The 20,035-nt window shown below is 40.6% G+C and overlaps 10 protein-coding genes across 10 annotated transcripts; 8 read left to right on the forward strand and 2 right to left on the reverse strand. All coding sequences in view use genetic code 12, as the record gives it.

Annotated features, from left to right (window-relative positions):
* Positions 1–123: 123 nt before the first annotated feature.
* TRM2 (Trm2p) lies at positions 124–1,770 on the forward strand (the record flags this gene model as incomplete). The annotated part of the gene is made up of 1 exon (XM_051750587.1): positions 124–1,770. The coding sequence occupies one exon, from the start codon at positions 124–126 to the stop codon at positions 1,768–1,770; it is 1,647 nt and encodes a 548-aa protein (XP_051610127.1).
* A 728-nt stretch (positions 1,771–2,498) lies between these two features.
* RPS21B (40S ribosomal protein eS21) lies at positions 2,499–3,220 on the forward strand (the record flags this gene model as incomplete). The annotated part of the gene is made up of 2 exons (XM_051750588.1): positions 2,499–2,522; positions 2,981–3,220. The coding sequence occupies 2 exons, from the start codon at positions 2,499–2,501 to the stop codon at positions 3,218–3,220; spliced, it is 264 nt and encodes an 87-aa protein (XP_051610128.1).
* Positions 3,221–3,921: 701 nt separating this feature from the next.
* On the forward strand, positions 3,922–5,751 carry KGF57_001390 (glycogenin glucosyltransferase; the record flags this gene model as incomplete). The annotated part of the gene is made up of 1 exon (XM_051750590.1): positions 3,922–5,751. One exon carries the CDS (start codon positions 3,922–3,924, stop codon positions 5,749–5,751), a length of 1,830 nt encoding a protein of 609 aa, XP_051610129.1.
* A 330-nt stretch (positions 5,752–6,081) lies between these two features.
* On the forward strand, positions 6,082–7,275 carry TIF (translation initiation factor eIF4A; the record flags this gene model as incomplete). Its single annotated transcript, XM_051750591.1, has 1 exon — positions 6,082–7,275. One exon carries the CDS (start codon positions 6,082–6,084, stop codon positions 7,273–7,275), a length of 1,194 nt encoding a protein of 397 aa, XP_051610130.1.
* A 1,504-nt stretch (positions 7,276–8,779) lies between these two features.
* DUT1 (bifunctional dITP/dUTP diphosphatase) lies at positions 8,780–9,253 on the forward strand (the record flags this gene model as incomplete). The annotated part of the gene is made up of 1 exon (XM_051750592.1): positions 8,780–9,253. One exon carries the CDS (start codon positions 8,780–8,782, stop codon positions 9,251–9,253), a length of 474 nt encoding a protein of 157 aa, XP_051610131.1.
* A 94-nt stretch (positions 9,254–9,347) lies between these two features.
* MRS7 (Mrs7p) lies at positions 9,348–11,003 on the reverse strand (the record flags this gene model as incomplete). The annotated part of the gene is made up of 1 exon (XM_051750593.1): positions 9,348–11,003. One exon carries the CDS (start codon positions 11,001–11,003, stop codon positions 9,348–9,350), a length of 1,656 nt encoding a protein of 551 aa, XP_051610132.1.
* Positions 11,004–11,539: 536 nt separating this feature from the next.
* KGF57_001394 (uncharacterized protein) lies at positions 11,540–13,720 on the forward strand (the record flags this gene model as incomplete). Its single annotated transcript, XM_051750594.1, has 1 exon — positions 11,540–13,720. One exon carries the CDS (start codon positions 11,540–11,542, stop codon positions 13,718–13,720), a length of 2,181 nt encoding a protein of 726 aa, XP_051610133.1.
* A 159-nt stretch (positions 13,721–13,879) lies between these two features.
* On the forward strand, positions 13,880–14,287 carry MED22 (Med22p; the record flags this gene model as incomplete). The annotated part of the gene is made up of 1 exon (XM_051750595.1): positions 13,880–14,287. One exon carries the CDS (start codon positions 13,880–13,882, stop codon positions 14,285–14,287), a length of 408 nt encoding a protein of 135 aa, XP_051610134.1.
* Positions 14,288–14,405: 118 nt separating this feature from the next.
* On the reverse strand, positions 14,406–17,613 carry SWI4 (SBF complex DNA-binding subunit; the record flags this gene model as incomplete). The annotated part of the gene is made up of 2 exons (XM_051750596.1): positions 14,406–17,387; positions 17,572–17,613. The coding sequence occupies 2 exons, from the start codon at positions 17,611–17,613 to the stop codon at positions 14,406–14,408; spliced, it is 3,024 nt and encodes a 1,007-aa protein (XP_051610135.1).
* A 1,280-nt stretch (positions 17,614–18,893) lies between these two features.
* Positions 18,894–19,736, forward strand: KGF57_001397 (TLC domain-containing protein; the record flags this gene model as incomplete). The annotated part of the gene is made up of 1 exon (XM_051750597.1): positions 18,894–19,736. One exon carries the CDS (start codon positions 18,894–18,896, stop codon positions 19,734–19,736), a length of 843 nt encoding a protein of 280 aa, XP_051610136.1.
* Between the last annotated feature and the right edge of the window lie 299 nt (positions 19,737–20,035).

Below are 20,035 nucleotides of genomic sequence, written 5' to 3' on the forward strand. Positions count from 1 at the left end.
TTTTTTTTTTTTTTTTTCTTTTTTTTTTTTTTTTTTCCATTTCTGTATTCGATGAGCTGCTAATTAGGCAAAGGTAGTCTGGACAGCCTAAACAAGACGACCAGCTAAGAAACTACGACCAAGATGGCTCTAGTGGTTGAAGATAAGAAGAGACCACTTACACCTCCTGCGGAAGAAGAACAGCCACAAAAGAAAGTACTTCGGACTCGTCGAAAGAGAAACAAGACTAAAAAATACAAGAACAAACGAATTGATCCCACCAGTCCATTTGGTGTATTGGAATATGAAATAAGAGAGTTGTGTGAGGAGCACCAACTTAGTCTTGATGATGTGTCAAACAACATGAAGGGTGTTCTCAACAATGCAGCTATACAGGAATCATACCACAGACAAGTTGAACATGTTGCCATATTATGCTTCACATCCAATGGGGATGGGCTTGCATTAGTGCCGCATATAGACGAATCCAAAAAGAAGCAAGTTGTCATTGTTCCATTTGGCATACCTGGAGATATCGTTACCATCAAAATTTTCAAAACACACCCATTATTTGCCGAAGCTGATTTATTATCAATACAATCACCATCTAAACTACGTGACGACTCTTTGATCAAGTGTCGATATTTTGGCAAGTGTTCAGGTTGTCAATTTCAAGACATCTCTTACAATGAGCAATTGAAAATCAAGAGACAGACCATTATCAATGCATTCAAACATTTTGCACCAGTCTTGACTGAGTCAAACAAATTGCCCCAAGCTCTAGAAACACAAGGGTCTCCATTACAATACAACTACAGAACCAAATTGACACCCCATTTTGACATTGCTTCTAAAAAGACCGGTGCTGATTTGGAACATCGGCCTAATTTTGGTTTTGGAGCTAAAGGAAGGCCCACTTGGCGCAAAAGCGATTTTGGACCAGTAGGGTCGATCTTGGACATTGAAGAGTGTGATATAGGTACTGAAATTGTTAACATGGGGCTACAAAATGAGCGCAAGCGTTTGGAAACTACTTACAAGACGTATGACAAGGGAGCAACGATATTGTTGCGTGAAGATACCAAAGTCAAACATGGTACTTTTGAATTGGGAGAAGCCTCAAGAGATGAAAGTGGAACTGTATCAAGCGTCACTGTAGAAAATGGAGACAAGACTTTGGTCAAAACCTGTGTTACTGAATCACGTCAAGTTGTTCAAGAAATCATCAATAATTTCAAATTTGAATTTTCAGCCGGTGAATTCTTTCAAAACAACAACTCTATTTTACCCTTGGTCACCAACTATGTCAAATCCAACTTGCTACAATCAAGTCCCAATTATCTCGTTGACGCTTATTGCGGCTCGGGTTTATTCTCCATCACTTGTTCAGAAAATGTTTCCAAAGTGATTGGAGTTGAAGTCAGTGCCGATTCAGTCAAGTTTGCTCGTCACAATGCCCAACTCAACAAAATTGAAAATGCTCAATTTATAGTTGGTAAAGCTGAGGAGATCTTCAAGGATATTGATACTCCGGCTCAACAAACTTCGGTCATTCTTGATCCACCAAGAAAGGGATGTGATGACGTATTTTTGAACCAGTTGAGCACGTACAATCCAGCCAAAATCGTGTACATCTCGTGCAATGTGCATTCGCAAGCTAGAGATATTGAATGGTTTTTGAATGATACAGAAAATGGGTCACAGTATGAGGTTGAGAGTATTAAAGGGTTTGATTTCTTTCCTCAAACTCATCACGTTGAGTCAGTTGCCGTGTTGAAGTTGAGGAAGTAAACCTAGACAGAAGGAACAGACACTTGAGGAATGGAATTTTCGTTCACACCTCAAAGTCAAATACCCTCTTAAATAGCTTTACAGTACCTGCTAACCAAAAGAAGACATCAATATCTATACTTACTTCCCGACTTCCCTAAAAATACAAAATGTTGGATCCTATACTACGAAACTAATGTAAAGTACAATTTGTAAAACAAAGGGCAAAGATTAGCTTCAACTCAAGAAGAATCCTGAATACTTAAAAAAAAAATAGGGTCGCCTGACAAATCATCAAAACGATGACAGTCAGACTAAAAGCAGTATTTCCTTAATTTTCCAACGATGTAACAGGTACGAATGTAGATAAATGAGCGATGAGGTAAATGATGCAACGAGTGCATCTCTCACCGCAAGATTCATGACCTTGACTAAAATCGCTGGGTGATGTTTAGAGCCCTTGAGGGACTCCGTATGCCAGAATGTATAAAAATGCAGATAGGTAAGTCATACAACTAAACCTATCCATGGTGAAAAAGACGAGTTTAATTAAGTGGATGGTTTGCTGTTTTGGTTTTTTCTCTTGATTAATGGGGATTAGGGCTTTAGACCTCGTCCAAGCTTACAGCACGAGCCTGATAAACGAGTGAACATACGTCCCAGAAAAAAAAAGAACATTAATGAGCAAGCTTGAAAAAAAAAAAGTACACAACGTATCAAGTAGCACATCAACCACACATTAAGCCAACATGGAAAACGATAAAGGTCAATTAGTATGTGATATCATGAGAAAGACGCCACGAGCGGAAAGAGAAATTTACTGGGGAAACCGACACGTGTGAAAAAGGGAGGGAATTAGATAGACTACTACTACATATGACGAAGAAGTACGAGACAAGTTTGGACATGTATGGGAACTAGATGGAATCTAAAATATAGATGAGTGTGTTCGTTATACTGAGTTTGACTTATATGGCAACTATCGAAACACGAAGAGAGTAAATGCGCTGTGTGACCGCAAGAGGACGACATTTGAATACATCCCCCCACCCAACAGAAACAACATATGTCCACAAGAAGGGGCTCAAGTTGTCACACCTCCCTCTTGTCATTGCCCATGTATCACACAAGCTCTCCCTACGCTCCCTCCCCCCGCTCACATCCTTAAACCCTCTGGCAACGTCCCCTAAATTCCAGAACTCTGTACTAACGAATGCTCCCCAACTTTTAGGTCGAATTATACGTCCCAAGAAAATGTTCTGCCACCAACAGAATCATTAAAGCCAAGGACCACGCTTCAGTCCAAATCTCAATTGCTAAAGTTGACGAAGAAGGAAGAGCTATCCCAGGTGAAAACATCTCATACACTTTGAGTGGATACGTTAGAGGTAGAGGTGAAGCTGATGACTCATTGAACAGATTGGCTCAACAAGATGGATTGTTGAAGAATGTCTGGTCATACTCTCGTTAAGTTGAAGAGAGAGTTTTCTAGAAATAGAAAGGCTGGAAAATGGGTTGTTTAAAGTTTTTAAGTTTTTTAATGTACAAATAGCTTAGGTTAATTGCAGTTGTAGAGCCAAACGAGGAATTATGACTGTGCTGTGTTGTCAGGTCCGTGTACCGAACTAGACGGCAAGTCTTGACACTTGTCCTGGTTAGCAGACAATAAGGACCCGAGCTAATGCAAACGCATCGAACGTTTCCAGCTCATGCTATTTCCTACAAATCTTGGGAGTATGAATTGCCTCTTCCGTGTTGACTTTTGCATTCACATGTGCAACATCCAAACATTGCGGAACATAGTTGTCCACTGGCATAGCTCCCATATATTATGATGCCACATTGGTCCCCACTTACACAATATCCAACTCGATGATGTCTTTTGTGTAACTATTAATTGTTTTGATTTTGTAACAACAACAAATGACAACAACCCAAAAACGAGATAAAAAGAAATCAATCAGTCAACCAACCAACCAGCCAACCAACCAACCCATCAACGTGACTGATTGTCCGACAACTGTTGACAACTACAGTAAACTGTTCAACAGGCAACGGACTTCCCATTTGCCTTTTTGTACACGGAAAGAGGTAACCCTTGTTTCTGGAAAAAAAAAAAAAAAGAAAACTTCTTTTCTAAGCAGATTGAAAAACTGATAGGTCGGCATTCACATGACAAACGCTATTTTCACTCTTGTTTACAGTCCTGACTACCTTGCCGGTGCATTGGTATTAGGAATCCAGTTGCGCAGGATCCAACAAGTTTCGGACCATGAGTTCACCATTGGAATCTTAATTGACGAGTCACAATTCACCACAACTCAATTAGATAAGCTTTCCAAATACTACGACGAAATCATTGACGTTTCACCTTTGACATCGACTATCTATGACAAGTTGGAAAACGATTTAGGAAGACCTGAGTTGGGCAAAACGTTCACAAAGGTCAAACTCTGGTCGTTGAACAAATACGATAAAGTATTGTACTTGGACGCTGATACGTTACCATTGCTTCCATCAGATAATGCTGTCTCAGTTGGTGATCTTTTGAAGTTGGATTTTCCTCAAAGCAAGATCATAGCTGCCCCTGACTCTGGCTTTCCCGACATTTTCAACTCGGGTGTGTTTTTGTTGAAACCAAACCAAACGACATACGCGGAGTTGGTTGCTCTAGTTAAAGAATCTGCCGAAAACCCCAATGTTTCTTTTGACGGTGCTGACCAGGGCTTGTTGAACCAATACTTTAACTCTCAGCCGGACTGGGTGCTCCAATTGCTCAATAAGCAAGAGACAAGTGCTGAGCAAAGACAAAATATTGATAACAATTGGATCAAATTGCCCTTTTTGTATAACGTGACCCCTTCTTCAGCATATGAGTACTTACCCGCATTCAAGCATTTCCATGGCGAACCGACATCATTTCCAGGTGATGTTGATTATAAAGATGGAGGCTATGACCAACAGGGCAGTGATCAGAAAATTTTGGACCTGACATTTGAAACATTGCTGCGCTATCACTTTGCAGCAACGCAATACGTTGCGGGCAATGCATCACAAATCAAAGTTTTGCATTTCATTGGCCCTTTCAAACCTTGGACCTCTTCGTCTACTGCTGGCGGAATACATAAGGATTGGTGGAAGTTGTGGATTGATGAATTCGGACAGTCTTCAGTTCAGGAGGTGATTTACGATAAATCACACCCACCAACTGCTGCTACTGCTGCTGCTACTGCTACTTTTCAGCGCAAGGTTGCATCCAGGAATGAGCGATGGCCAGATGCTGGTGGGCACCATGGCACTGAGCACAGGTCGACAAGTTCATCAGATCCGTATGCATTATTAGACCCAGCAAAGTATCAGCATTTACCTGACTATGTCAAGCCTAGTCTTGATTCTATGTGGGACCCCTCCAAAGAGCCGCCACCAAAGGCAAGAAAATCCGGTGGAGTAGGTAGCGGAAGCAGGGCATTTGATAACCAATTTGGGAAACTGTATGATAATCATTGGGATCAGTACCGCAAAGAAGGTGGTGGAGATGACAAGGTGGAGCATCTCATCTCCAAGTACGACCTGTCTCGACGTACAAGAAGGCCAGCATCACTACAAAGACCCGACATCTATGGTCACAAATTCGTTAAACCTGAAAGAGTGTTTGCTTCTTCATCAGACTATGTTCCTAGACATATCTTGCGGGATCTTGAGAAGGTCGATATAGGTGCTGATGGGGATGACACTAGACCAAACCAGCCGGAATCAGCACGATTGGCGGGACGAGTGGCTGATTTCAATGCTGTTAATGAGTCACTTGAGAGACAAGGTTACGTTAACTCAGACTACTTTGAGAAAGTGTATGACGAGGAAGAAGAGGCCGGCGCGGGAGAGACATTTACAAATGACGAGGACTTTGTAGTAGATGATGAAGAAGATAGCCGTGTTCTAGCGCCAAAGTTATTTCCATGGGAGTTCAAGGACGGCAATGGGCCCGAAAGAGTATTTGATTAAGCTTTCATATCATATTTCAATTCACATATTCATCTATTACACCCATTATGTTGTAATGATTTGTGTCGTAACTGTGAGTCCCACTGTATGACACAGAGACTTCAATGTACAGAATTGTCGTGCAAATTGGATCAAAAGGATCTCATCAAAAATTTTTTTCTTTTGTTCGTCTTCTCTGTCTTTCTCTGTCTCTCTCTCTCTCTCCCGTTTTGCCTCATCATTAAAATTTTTTTTTTTTTTTCAGCACTTTTCCATTTAATTCAAGGTCCTTTTCCTTTTCTCCCCCCCCCCTTCTTTTTTTAGCTATTGCCCCACCCCTAATTCACTATCATGGCATCCAACGGAATCACTGAAATTGACTCTGGTTTGATTGAATCAAACTACGATAACGTCGTTCACAGCTTCGATGACTTGAACTTGAAACCAAATATCGTTAGAGGTATTTTCGGTTACGGTTACGAAACCCCTTCCGCTATTCAACAAAGAGCTATTTTGCCAATTACTGAAGGTAGAGACGTTTTGGCTCAAGCCCAATCTGGTACTGGTAAGACTGCCACTTTTACCATTTCTGCTTTGCAAAGAATTGATGAAAACGAAAAATCTACTCAAGCTTTGATCTTGGCTCCAACTAGAGAATTGGCTTTGCAAATCAAGAGCGTTATCACTTCCATTGGTTTGTACTTGAACGTCACTGTCCATGCATCTATTGGTGGTACTTCTGTCAGCGATGATATTGAAGCTTTCAAGTCTGGTGCTCAAGTTGTTGTTGGTACCCCAGGTAGAATCTTTGATATGATTGAAAGAAGATACTTTAGAACCGATAAGGTCAAGATGTTCATCTTGGATGAAGCTGATGAAATGTTGTCATCCGGATTCAAGGAACAAATCTACAACATTTTCAGATTATTGCCAGAGACCACTCAAGTTGTCTTGTTATCTGCTACCATGCCACAAGATGTCTTGGAAGTTACCACCAAATTCATGAACAACCCAGTCAGAATCTTGGTTAAGAAGGATGAGTTGACTTTGGAAGGTATCAAACAATTTTACATCAATGTCGAAGAAGAACAATTCAAATTTGACTGTTTGGTTGATTTGTACGATTCTATCTCCGTCACCCAAGCTGTTATTTTCTGTAACACCAGAAGCAAGGTTGAATTTTTGACTAACAAGTTGAGAGAACAAAAATTCACCGTCTCTGCTATCCACTCCGATTTGCCACAAGGAGAAAGAGACACCATCATGAAGGAATTCAGATCTGGATCCTCAAGAATCTTGATTTCAACCGATTTGTTGGCCAGAGGTATTGATGTTCAACAAGTTTCATTGGTTATTAACTACGACTTGCCAGCCAACAAGGAAAACTACATCCACAGAATTGGTAGAGGTGGTCGTTTCGGTAGAAAGGGTGTTGCCATCAACTTTGTCACAGACAAGGATGTTGGTATGATGAGAGAAATTGAAAAATTCTACTCTACTCAAATCACAGAAATGCCTGCTGATATTGGTTCTCTTTTCGCTTAAGTTTAGAAGAGATGCCCACAACATTTCACTTCAACCTTTTTATTTTACCATTTCCCTATCTGTCAAGGATATATATATATATATATATATGTATAAAAAGAGTATATTAATAGGAAGTCATTTTTATACAGATCTTGTAAGCTACTTTAATTGTAACTAACCATAACAGCGTAATGTTGCGAACTGATCACAAAGATATAAAGAAAAAAAAGTAGAACCTAAAATGAAATAGGGAATGTGGGAAGGAATTTACACATCGCCTCTATCTCCAAAAAAATCATGTCAGAGCTGCCGTCATACAACATTCCAGGTGCGTTTCCACTAGATACCTCAGCTCTGCTTCTGAGAAAGAGATCAATGAGCGTGGTGAATCAAACTGTTCAACAACAAATGGAAACCAAATTTATCTCCAATCAATTAGTCAATCGCAAAACCAAGTACCAGCATGAAATATTATACCAACTTGAAGCGCTTTGTTACGTTCTTGTATTTTACCAGCTCGTGAAATACTGCCATTACGCGTGCCTAATCCCTTTCCTAAGCCACATCATTGTCCTATTGGCACTAAATCCTCGAATCATCACCAGCACAAATTCGAGGACTGTGTTGGACATTTTATTTGAGGATGCTGATGCTGAGTCGCGAAGAAGCACGTTGGAACGTAAGCTTCCGGAATACAGCTACATGATGTACCTAAAGACTTTATTTGTCCTTGGATACCACACATTGTTTATTACTATGTGGGCAGTATCATTAGTCAACCAAGAAAAGTTATCAACGATACAGTATGGAACTTGGTGGTTCATTTCATTCATTGGTGAAAATGTGCCGGAAATCTCCCCCGATGCATCTACATGGAGTAAAATCGTGCAACTAGGATTGTTTCAGCTTCTTTTTGTTGATTTGCTTATACTTTTCATTCAATTAGTCCTATTTCAGTGCATATATTACCAGAGCTCTTTGATAGGATTGGGAGGAAGGAGTTTGAATGAGCCGGAGGTTTGTGTGATTAGAGGAAATGATTTGACATCTGGTGTACAAGGTGATGACAGTTTAAGTGAAAACCACCAAGGTGTGTTTACTGCGTTGGTCGTGAGGTTGTATGACAATTTCGAAATACTGGGGATGTTAAGGAGGCAGACGGAGAGTGGGGATTGAAACATATGCTGTTTTGGTGTGGTGTAGGATTCATGGCACCCACATGTGTAGTTAGTAAATACATTTGAGATAAATCACACAGCGTGTGGTTTCAGTTCTATTCATATTTACTGCAGAGTAATCTTTTCTGTTTGAACAGTTCTACGTCTAAGTGTGGACACGAGGAGGACACGAGGAGGACACGAGGAGGACACGCTTTACGAGTTCACAGTTAGTCGTGGCTTACGCGTTGAATCCTAACTACGCGTCTATAGATTTTATTTTTTTTTTTGCTTAGACCGCTCTGTGAAAAATCTACTCTACACCACTTCTTTATCCAGACAATTACATATTATACTACCCTACAATGACAACTGAACCAGTAAAAAGACAAAAATTAGAATCTACCGAAAGTCTTAAAGTCTACTTGCGTTCCGAAAACGGTAAGTTGCCAACGAAAGGATCGGCACTCGCTGCCGGTTACGACTTGTACTCCTCGGAAGATGCAACGATCCCTGCTCACGGTCAAGGATTAGTCAGCACTGATATTTCCATAATTGTGCCCGTTGGTACTTATGGTCGTGTAGCACCACGTTCTGGTCTTGCCGTCAAGCACGGAATCTCCACTGGAGCTGGTGTAATTGATGCTGATTATCGTGGAGAAGTTAAAGTTGTCTTGTTTAACCATGCAGGTAAAGACTTTGACATCAAAAAGGGTGACAGAATTGCTCAATTGGTTTTGGAGAGAATTGTTAATGCTGATATTGAACAAATCGATTTGGAAAAGTTGGAGAAAACTGAACGTGGTGAAGGAGGATTTGGGTCTACTGGTAAGAATTAGAGATCGAAGCAAACGTATCAATTCTATGTATAGTTTTTTTTTTTTATATAAATAAGTAGTATCCTTCTTTAAGATGTGAGGCACCCTTTTGTATCTATTTCTCCTTCGAGTTGGTTTCCTCTTTTTGCTTCTTGTCCATTTGAACTTTCTCTTCTTCGTGCTTCTCAATTTCTTCGTCCTTGGCGTGTTCCGAGCGAATAGGCGCTGTGGGGTCTTCGACTGCTTTATTGTGGACTTCCTTCTTCGTATCCTCATTTTCCAACTCCTTATTTATGCCATCTTCGAGCTCTTTCTCCTCAGTGTCTTGTTCGTAATTCACACCTTCGGTTGCAGTATCCTCATATTCATCCAAGTTGATATCATCCTTAAGTTTGTTGACAGTACCCTTCTCTCTCTCGTTTTCCTCCTCAATCAATTCATCTTGCTCCTTCAAGATATTCAATTTCAACTTTGAATCATCAGATAATTCCAATTTAGCGACATTGTAAACTTCATCAGGGATAGACGACAAGACGGCCAACAATGCATCATAGTATGATTCGGTAGTTTGGTTGTCGCCGTACGTATAAGCACTACTCAAAATCAACAAAGTTGAAGGAATCTTTTGTCTCAATCGCAAATCCAACCAAGTTTCCAAATCTTCTCTCATTCTACCAGGTGAAACGTCACTGGTCTTGATACCTCTTTGCGAACATGCCATTTGCAATTCCGGTATAGACAACGATTCAACACCTTCAAAATCAATGGCTTTATCGTCCTTGATAATAGTCAATAATCTATGTCTGATTTGATATCTCAAAATGGAATCAGTTCCAAATGGTCTCAACGACATATACTTGCACATGGCAACCAATTGATGACGGCTCAAGTTATCCAAAACCTGATCATTCTTGAACAACCTTGCCACTTTAATCAATTGCTCTCTTGTAGGGTTCTTACCCATCGATATGGCATGGAAGAATTGCACAAAGTTTTCTCGTTCAGAATCGGTAATCTTTTTCGATAACTTCAATCCAGATTGTTCCATTGTTTGCTTTATGTATTCACTTGCGGCATTTCTCGTCTTTTTCAACTTATTTCTCTTCTTTTGACGATCTTGTTTGGATTCATAAGTTGAGGGTAACATATTTGGAAAGATTTTCAATGCCACAGGGAGAAGTAGTTCAGCAAAAGGGATAAGAACAAACACTGCAAACGGAACCAACCTCACAACATCAACAATAGTTCTTTGTAATTGGTTAGCTTCTCTTCGACTCAATCCGTATCCCGCAATTAATTTTGTTAATAATTTCGTGGACACCTTGATCTCGTAACCCAACAACTTGGTTCCCAGCCAATAGTGCTGCGCTTCATGCTTGATTTTTTCCCAAAGTGAAGGTTTTGGTTTGTCTTTAGACTCCTCCTTTTGTACAAGTTCATTTGTTGGAGAATTTTCCAATTTCTCAAGCGCCTTGGTGTCCATTTGTTTCTCTTCCTCTTGTATCTTTTTATTCTCCACTGCTGAATGAGCTTTTGAAGAGTCGGAACCAGTCGCCTGCTTTGGAGCTGCTTTGTCATTCTTCAGCACTGGTGGTGGTACCGTCGACTGAAGTCTAACCCAATTGACAGAGTTTCCGTGTAATTGCGGACTTAACGGATACCTAGCTTGTCTATACTGTGTTGATTGGGCAACATTGCGGAATAGAACCCTTCTCGTTAGTATTCCGTTATGTCCTGTTATTTCTTTTCTCAACATTGACGAAGAACTCATTGTTAAAGAGTGGCAATGATGGGAGCTCTCGGTTATAGTCAACGCTTGGTTAAAGTAGCAATAAAAATAAAAACAAAATTCGGCACGTTGTTTGAAGAAATCGGGCTGTGTAGAGTCAACAATTAGCTTTCCAAAGATGTAATGTGTAATGTTCCGATGTTGAAGCAACAACCGCTGTATAGCTCAATTGTGGACAAAAGAGTTTGTGCTGTCAAAAAGTCTGCTCTTTAGTATGGGAAGGATTTCTCTGTCTCTCTTTCTCCTTCTCTGTCTCTGCCTCAACTATTGAAAAATTTGGGAGAAGAAAAATAAAAATAATAAAAAAAAAAAAAGGGAAGAAATGAAGTGAGACTGCATACAACCCACATTGACGAATGCATTTTATATACCTGAGAGCCACAACGTGTAACTATATTTTTGATACAACACTCATTACACAAGTAGCTCAAGTTGACCCTTCCCCCTCCCCCCCCCCCCCATCTCCTCACATAGTTTCAAGGTTGTGTTGCCAGTTGAGAGGAGAAAGTGCACTTTAAATGCCACAGAAACCAAATGAATCCCTGCCCCAGACTGGTAAAGTAAATTCACCGTTATCTCCACTCCGATTATCAGTTATTGATTCAAGTGTCAATACCAATCCATCTTCACAGTCAGTGAAACCTAGGCTACCGTCCTCTTCAAGAACGAACCACCACCAGAAGCCTAAACCATTGTATGCTAATACCTCAAAGAATAATGGAGTTAAGGAATTTACCACAGATGCAAACCTTGACCTGTTTGTACAAAACTCGTTAGGAACAAACACTGATAAAGCGGTTTTACAAAGCCAAGCACAGCACATATCTCTGGAACTTTTCACCAAAGATGAAGTGAAGAAAGCTGGCGCTTTAGCTTCGCTTTTTCTAGACACGAGAAATATCCTTCAAGCAGAGTGTAATGTTGTTGATCCCTCACCAAACTTGGATCCAAACCCACTTCACCATGATTATCGATATGAGGATGCCAAGATCAGTCGAGGTACATTTATACGCGCGGAAAAGGTGAAGTCAATGCTAGGAGTGAAATACCTACACATTGAGCGTATTTATGACTGGAATGAAACTTATAAAGACGATAACAGTCACCCCGGTGTTGAAGGAGTGTACAATCCACTCCAGATTTTGAGAAATAGAAAGATACGTGCCAAGTACCATGAGTATCCTAAACCACTCCATATGAAAACGATTCCCCTTGCGTGTAATGTGTTTAGCAAGCACAACCAACCGGGTCACAGGCACCACTTGAGGAAGGATTGGAAAATGGTGTGGGCCATTGAATTGGAGGAATATATTGGAGACTCGAGATGGAGGGTCCACCATTGGAATGAGTTGAAGGATCCTCATGGAAATTATTGGTTCCCTGATGAGTACCTGGAGCATGGCGTCACTCATGACAAAAAGAAGCATAGATTTAGACAAAGACTACATGACAGATTATTTGAATTGGCGGATGAAGATGCGAAGCACAATAAGCCAGAAAATGAAGCAAAGGGGGACAAATCGCTACTAGGGGTACTGAAATCTTTGCTGGAGCCGTCAACTGGCTCAGAAAGCGACCCTCAAAACTCGAAATATCTTGAAAATGACAACTCTTCTCATCGACCCAATAACGACCACAAGCACACACATAGATTCAGAACAAAAGTAAAACGCTTCTACCGAGGAGAATCTTCGTCATCCATCTTGTTGAAACAACTAACGTCATCCTCGGATGATAAGCTGTCGAGTGCCCACGACCCGTCGGGTTTGGAACACGGAGAAAATGGGCTCAAGCTAGCACGTAGTGGTTCAGATACAGCTGGATCTGACGAAGAGAAGCGTCGTAGCGTACCGTTGATTCAAGGGCCCGAGATGGAAACACAACCTAGTGCGACAACAAACGGCCATTCGGTGGCACCGCCAACAATACGTATCGAGCAAAGTACACCAGATCCTTCAATTCAATCAAAATTGCAAAATGTTGAGATACGTCATGCTCAACGTATATCTAATGATGATTTACTCGCAAGTGCTTCCTCGTCCAATGAAAATGATGACAGACTGACCAAAATGGATAAAACTGACTCCACTGTAACAACTCCGGCAAACGATCGCGAAGAACAAAATTTGACCAAAATAATCAGCTGTATAAGTTATTTGCGACAATCGTGTTCTCTGCGTATGCAATATTTGTTGACAATCTATCCCAAATACTTGCAATTGGTGCTGAATAAAGTGGATCATATCAAGTCTAGTTCAATTTTGGAAGTGTTGCAGTTGATGTCACTCATTACCGATGAAAGTCTACCGGCCTTGGAAGATTTGCAACGAGGATGCTTAGACGAAAGTAAGTCTATCCTTCACATGGTGAACAACACATACTCAATCAAGATTGATACCTTGTTGAGTGCTGGGGATCGATCCATTTCGGAAATCAACGCATCGTTATCGCTCGATTTGAGGAAAACTAATGAACGGCTAGAGGCACTAGAGGAGTCATTGTTGAAATCTAGCTTTAATAAAGTCAAGTTGAAGCCGGACTTGACTAGTGATGCTACGATGAATTACAAAATCATTTATTTAATTCTTGAAAATATAATTGTGGGGGTTTTGAAGTTGGTTTGGGTGGTGGTTAATATTTATAAGGTTTTGGCATGGATTGTAAAACTTGTTTGGAGATGTATACAAGTGTTTATTTAATCATGAGAGTGACAGGAAGCAGTTTCACTGTAAATTGTACCTAATATTCCACATACACGAGAAAAAAAAAAATAAAAAAAGAAAAAAAAGATAAAAAGAAGCGTAAATGAACTGCAACCAACACAAGTACAAAGATCTAACTCCAATTACTCTACCACAATGCAACCGAAATCCATAACTCTACTACAAAAGATAGATTCCATAGTTGAGCAGATCTTGCTCAAGTTTCAAAACATCTTGGAGGTCCTCACAAATGACCAGAAACCGAAGGAATTACTATCGATTGAATCATTGACGATTGAAAGTAATGCCATACAGATAATCAGATTCAGCCAGGACTTGTTGTCGATACTGCGGAGTTTGAAGGAAAGCTGGATATTAAGTAGTGTGAAAGTAAAGGGGCGTGACGAGGGTGGTGCTGTGGGTGATGCTACTGTTTCTCGAGTGGATCACGCAGACTTGGTGACGAATTGGAATGAAGCTCAAGTTGACAAAGTCACTAAACTATTTAACGAATTGACTGATAAAATAGCGACTTTTGAAAAACCGATGTCGCAGACTGCTTGAAAACCACTACAAGTGAAGAGAATGGCAAATACATCGTTAGTTATGTAGTAATATAATGGATCTAGATTGAAAATTACTCATACATTTACACAGTTACAAAAACATTACTCAAAAGTTATCAACGACCCTCAGCTAATGACTCGGCAATTCCATCAATCAAACTATCAATATCCTCCACGCGTACACCACAGCTCAAACTCAACAATTTTCTATACTTGTACATTGTATCATCAATTCCAAACATTTTCGTACTTTTGGCAATTTCATTCACCAATTTAGTTCTCTGTAGTTGATACTGGGTCAATTCAACAGCCATGTCAAATTTCTCTTCATTTACTAAATCACTGGTGCCATCATCATCATCATCGTCATCATCATCTTCATGATCGTCATCTTCATGATCGCGATGTCCATTTGATTTCAAATCCATAGTTGCGCGCTCTTCTTTCTGTACCAAGGACGCCAAGTCAAATGCCTGACTCCGTTGCATAATGTTTGTCACTCTGAATTCATTTTCGGTTATGCTCTGCTGGCAGAGCTGAATGTGTTTGTTGACAATCGATTGTGCTTCTTCAATTGTATTGAACTCGTTGGTTTCGAGCTCGATTCCAGAACTACGGAAAAGTTTCTTGATGTACTTTAATGACTTGTTTGTTTCGCTTTGCTTTTCAGCAAAGGATGACTTCAACTGAGCCAAGTGCTTATCTAATCGGCTCGACTCCTCTTTGTATGAACCTGAAAATGAACCAATCATTCCTGTAATCATGACTGACAAATCCTCAAGAGGTAGGCTCTTATCTGACTCCTCCTTCTGCACAATTTTTCCTTCGTCATCCAACTTGGGTGGATTTGGTTTCGTAAAGATGCGACGCAGTGATTGGGTAATCTTGTCGTGACCTATTTGTTGCGATGCTATACTATGATGTGTATGATGTGGTGCCGCTGCTGGTGGTAGTGGAGAATGCTGAATCATGGCCGGATGCTGTGTGCCAGAGATAGACGAAGGTGAAGATGCTGCTGCTGCTGCTGCTGCTGTCGCTGCCTCAATCTCGGATATCACAGCTAATGGTTGATGAACTGAGTTAAGTTGGTTACGGTGTACTGTTGGAGGCGACATATTATCTCCACGTTTTTCAACAAATATATTTTCCTTATCGTCGTCGTTCAAAGCTTCAAGATGCCTGCTATCAACCCTGGCCATTGGTTCGTCATCTTCCTCAACATCGTCATCCTGTACTGTAGTCCGTTGTGTATCTGGCGTTTCAACTCTATGGAAGCTTGGTTGTATCGGAGTCGCTAAACCTTGAGCGGAAGCTTGCTGGTCTTGTAAACTTCGCGCACTATTCCTTGGCTCGTAATAACCCATCGACAATTGAGTTTGATAAGCTTCCTGCGCGGAATCAATTTGCGTATAGTTTGGTATTATATTGTATTGAACAATCAAGCCTCTCGCTGTTTGTCTATCGATATTTTCAATGTCGTCTCTAGCTCCATATTTGATCAAAATTTGAGCAAAATTGGAGCACCCCGACTTTATAGCAATATGTAAGCACGTATCACCGCGTACGTCTTGATGATTCAAAACATTCTTCAACAAATTAACCAGTCTCGTTTGGCTCTGGTTGGTTAGAACCTGCAACTTTGTCAAGATTGAATTCAAATACGATTGCAAACTTTCGAATTTTGACTTTACTTTGGCAAATTGGCACAAGTAATGTAATGGTGTCCTTCCATTGATATCGGTATTGATCAAACACAACTCTAAATCATTCAAAACTTTGTCAAAATTTCTCAACTCGTAACAATTGTTAAACGAAATCAACTTTGACAACGGGTTCAATCCAAAGTTATTTACAATCAATGGGTTAGCTCCTTTGCTGATCAAGGTGTGAATCATTTCGTAGTTGCCTATGGATGCAGCCCAGTGTAATGGCGTGTGCCCTTCGTCGTCAATAGGTTCATTGATGTTGAAATCAGATGGCGGGTTGTGAACAAAATATGGAATATCGGCACTATCTTCACTAAAGAATTTCAAAAGCTGTGCTGAATAGCTGTTGTCATCGCCGGGGGTTGGCTCATCCTGTGGTAGTTGACTCCCATTGCTAAACAGTTTTCTGTCTCCCATGCTGGAGGTTATCGATGTATCGCTCTCCTTTTGGTCATTGTGTAACGACCAGTTTGATTCATTTGAAGATTGCGATGAGAGCACTTTACCCTCTGCATACACTTGCGGTGGAATTGGATTTGGTATAGGTATAGGAAATTGTCTCACGTTGCTGTTTTGTTGCGGGTACATTTGGGGAAACTGTTGCGGTTGGAATTGTTGAAACCGCAGTATCAATTGTGAGTTTGGATACCCATTTTGCGAACTGGGTAGACTATTGCTTCCATTGAATGGTGGATACTCTGGCTGGGAAAATGAGGTGCCTGCACTATGAGGCGTCAATGCCATGTGGTCAAATTGTTGGGGTACCGGATGCGGCAATGATTTGCGAGCTGTTTGTTGACCATTGATGAATCCTTGTGGATAAGAATTGGGGGGAGCAATAAACGAATTCAGTCTTGAATGTGTCCCGTTTGCATCCTGTGAGATAAAGGAGCTATGAGCAGAGGGTTGTAACTCCCCCATCAGTATGTCGGCCGATGCTACTCCTCCACCTGCTGCTGCTGCCGCCTGTTGCAAGGCTGCTTTCTTGCCCGTCTTGTACTTTTTAGGGGTGTCGCCCGGTTGCTTTGACTTTTTGATGTACTTTCGTTTAATCAAATTAGTACTTTCCTTAGGAGGAGGCTTTGCTTTCACTGGGATCACTAAATTGGGGTCGTTAAAGTCCAAGAACAAGACTGGTGCTAGTTCCCTCGTTACCCCATATGTGTGTGCTAATCGGCGTGCATCCTCAAGAGGTATCCAAGTTCCCTGGAAACGACCAAACCCTCCTTGAACTTTCTCATGCAAGCCCTGTTGTACACCCTTTTCCAAGATTTTTGTCCGTTTAGCTTTGGGAAAATTACAACATTTTAAAATTTGTGTGGCATTCACCCAATCGTCTTTGCATCTCCTCATTATAGGAGAGTCGTTCATGTCACATTCATAAACCTCAGTCTAAAGGGTAGGTTGTTAGTAAAACATTGTCTCATTTGAAGCTATCGTCTGTGTGCGTATTGCAGAGACGGTTGCTGGCTGAAACTAGGTTACTCTTCATTTTCTCAGTGGACGCGTCAGGCCCAGGAAATTGAGGAGATAAAAAAATTCAGCCATGAAGGTTTGCAATGGAAATGAAACATACGTTGGAGTATATAGCTCGCACTACTGGTGGAGGTCCAGACATAGTGGATGTGTTGATGTGTGTGTGTGTGGGTGTGTGGGTGTAGTAAGACAGAAGTTTACAGCTTTCTATTGCTGTCTTTCTCTCAATTGATAAGTTTTTTGAATGTTGAATGATGAAGGAGAGAGAGAAATTTAATTTTTGAACCTTTTTTTTTTTTCTTCTTTTTCTTTTTCTTCTTCTTTTTCTTTTTCTTTTGCAGTGGGTATTACAATACGCGGCTGATTGAAATATCTCTCTATTACCCTTGCAACAATAACCCCCGTTCTGCAAAAACATTGTGGTCTGCGTGTATGCACACATGCAATTACTTCTCATAACGTTGGAACCTTAGATTGCCGTGATTGCTTTGGAGAGGAAGACAACCTTTTGAAGACAACCTTTAGGAAGAATGGTAAATTCGCTTTTTTTTGGGAGTTGTCTGATAGTTGAGCCGATCCCCGATATTTGCGACAAGCAAGTGAAAATCAATCAGATATATACGTAAATTTTGGTTTCAACCTTGGTACCTTCCTTGATATAAACCATAGCTGAACTTTAATCTGTAAACCTCGTTCTTGGTAAAGCAAAGAAGATAAAAGTTGGAACACGGAGAATGATAAAATACGGAATACTATATAGGATAAATCGTAATATTAAACCACGCCGAATGGGGCCCTCACGACGTTCTATATAGCTTTATCAATACTTTACACAGTATCATAATTTCCGACAGATGTGTCACACTTGTAGTAGTCTTCTTAATGAGTAAGCGCCGCGACGCCAAAACACGTCGCATCGTTTTGCAACCAAAAATAATCGCGTCTTGAATTCTTTTCTTTTCTCAACAAAGTGCTGGATGAATTTCACATACAATACCCTATTTCCTTCACAGCACCACAATAGCCCAAAGCTACGTTAGATTCTTTGAAGCTGGAGAAGTCAAGGTGAGCTATACACACAGACTGGCTACTCAATGAATAAGAATCCAAGTCGCGTAGGTATAAATAACGACATTTCATGCTGGGTACATGATGCAGGATAATCCCATCGAGTTATGACACTCCTATGTCATATATTCAACCATTAGCGCGAATGTACCTCTTACTCAAATCGCATCTTTTATGAGTTTCCGTGTAGAACTACGCCTAGGAAATCGAATGCCGTATCAGCAGCACACTTCGGCCCAAAAAAAAATAAAAAAAAAAAAAGAAAATGAAAAGAAAATGAAAAGTTGAGGATAAAGAAAAAATAAATGCAACGATTTTTCAGAATTACCAAGAGTAACATCTACAACTACTACAATGTTGGACTTCTTCCCTACAGTCATTCTAGACCCGTTTGAAAGCTACAGGCCGTTCCCCAAAAACCCTCAAAGTGTACTCGCCACACACTGGCATGAGATTGTTGCCGCAGCTGTGTTTTACTTCACCTTGCAAGCGATTGTAAAGCCATTGGCGACCCGAATCTTGGGCAAAACATACACGTCATTACCCAAGAAGACGCAAATTGACTTTGACATCCATGTAGTGTCAATGGTGCAGAGTATAATTTCCATTGTGATAACCTATTACCACTTCAACAATCCACATTGGCGTAATAGATCCAACGACCCAGTGAACTCACTTTTAGGATCAACTCCATTTGGCAGTATGGGTTCGGCTATATCTATTGGATATTTCGTATGGGATATGTGGGTGTGTGTTCGATACTTTGATATTTTCGGTGTTGGCTTTTTGTTTCATGGCGCTGCTGCTTTTTTCGTAATAGCATGCGCACTTATACCGTATTGTCAGCCTTGGTTGGGAAGTTTCCTTGTTTTCGAGCTCAGTACCCCATTTGTCAACTTGAACTGGTATGCTTCTCGCATGCCGGAGGGTACATTTAGTGAGAAATTTGTAATCGTCAATGGTCTTTTGTTGATGATTGTGTTCTTTATGGTTAGAATTGTTTGGGGGTTCTATGCAGCTGTTCAATTGGCTATCGACATGTCTTATTCGTTGGATCAGATAAACAATGCAATTCCGGCAATAATATTGTTGTTGAATTTTGGAATGGACCTGTTGAATGTGTTTTGGTTTTACAAAATGGTGAGAATTGCAAGAAAGAAAGCTTCAAAGAAAGCACTGGATAGGAAGAAAAAGTAGATAGAAGTTGGGCTTATGCGTTATGTTGTCATAGAGATTATAAAGACTTTAGAATGGCAAAACAGACTCAGGAAGGGACATGTTGAAACAATTTATACACGAGAGGTATATCTCTCGCCACGCCGTGGTTCTTCTTGAGAACGCGGCGGTTTCCACAATTCCTCTTCATAAGAGTAGTTCCGCCAAGTCCTGGCTCAAATCGGACATAAACAAGCTACGATGCATATACTACTTGCTCAACAAAATCCGAACAATGGAATATACAGTCTTTTTATTATTATTCATACTAAAATGACATT

Source organism: Candida theae, assembly GCF_024610275.1.
Source record: "Candida theae strain CBS 12239 chromosome Unknown scaffold45, whole genome shotgun sequence".
Taxonomy (NCBI): Eukaryota; Fungi; Ascomycota; class Pichiomycetes; order Serinales; family Debaryomycetaceae; genus Lodderomyces; species Lodderomyces theae.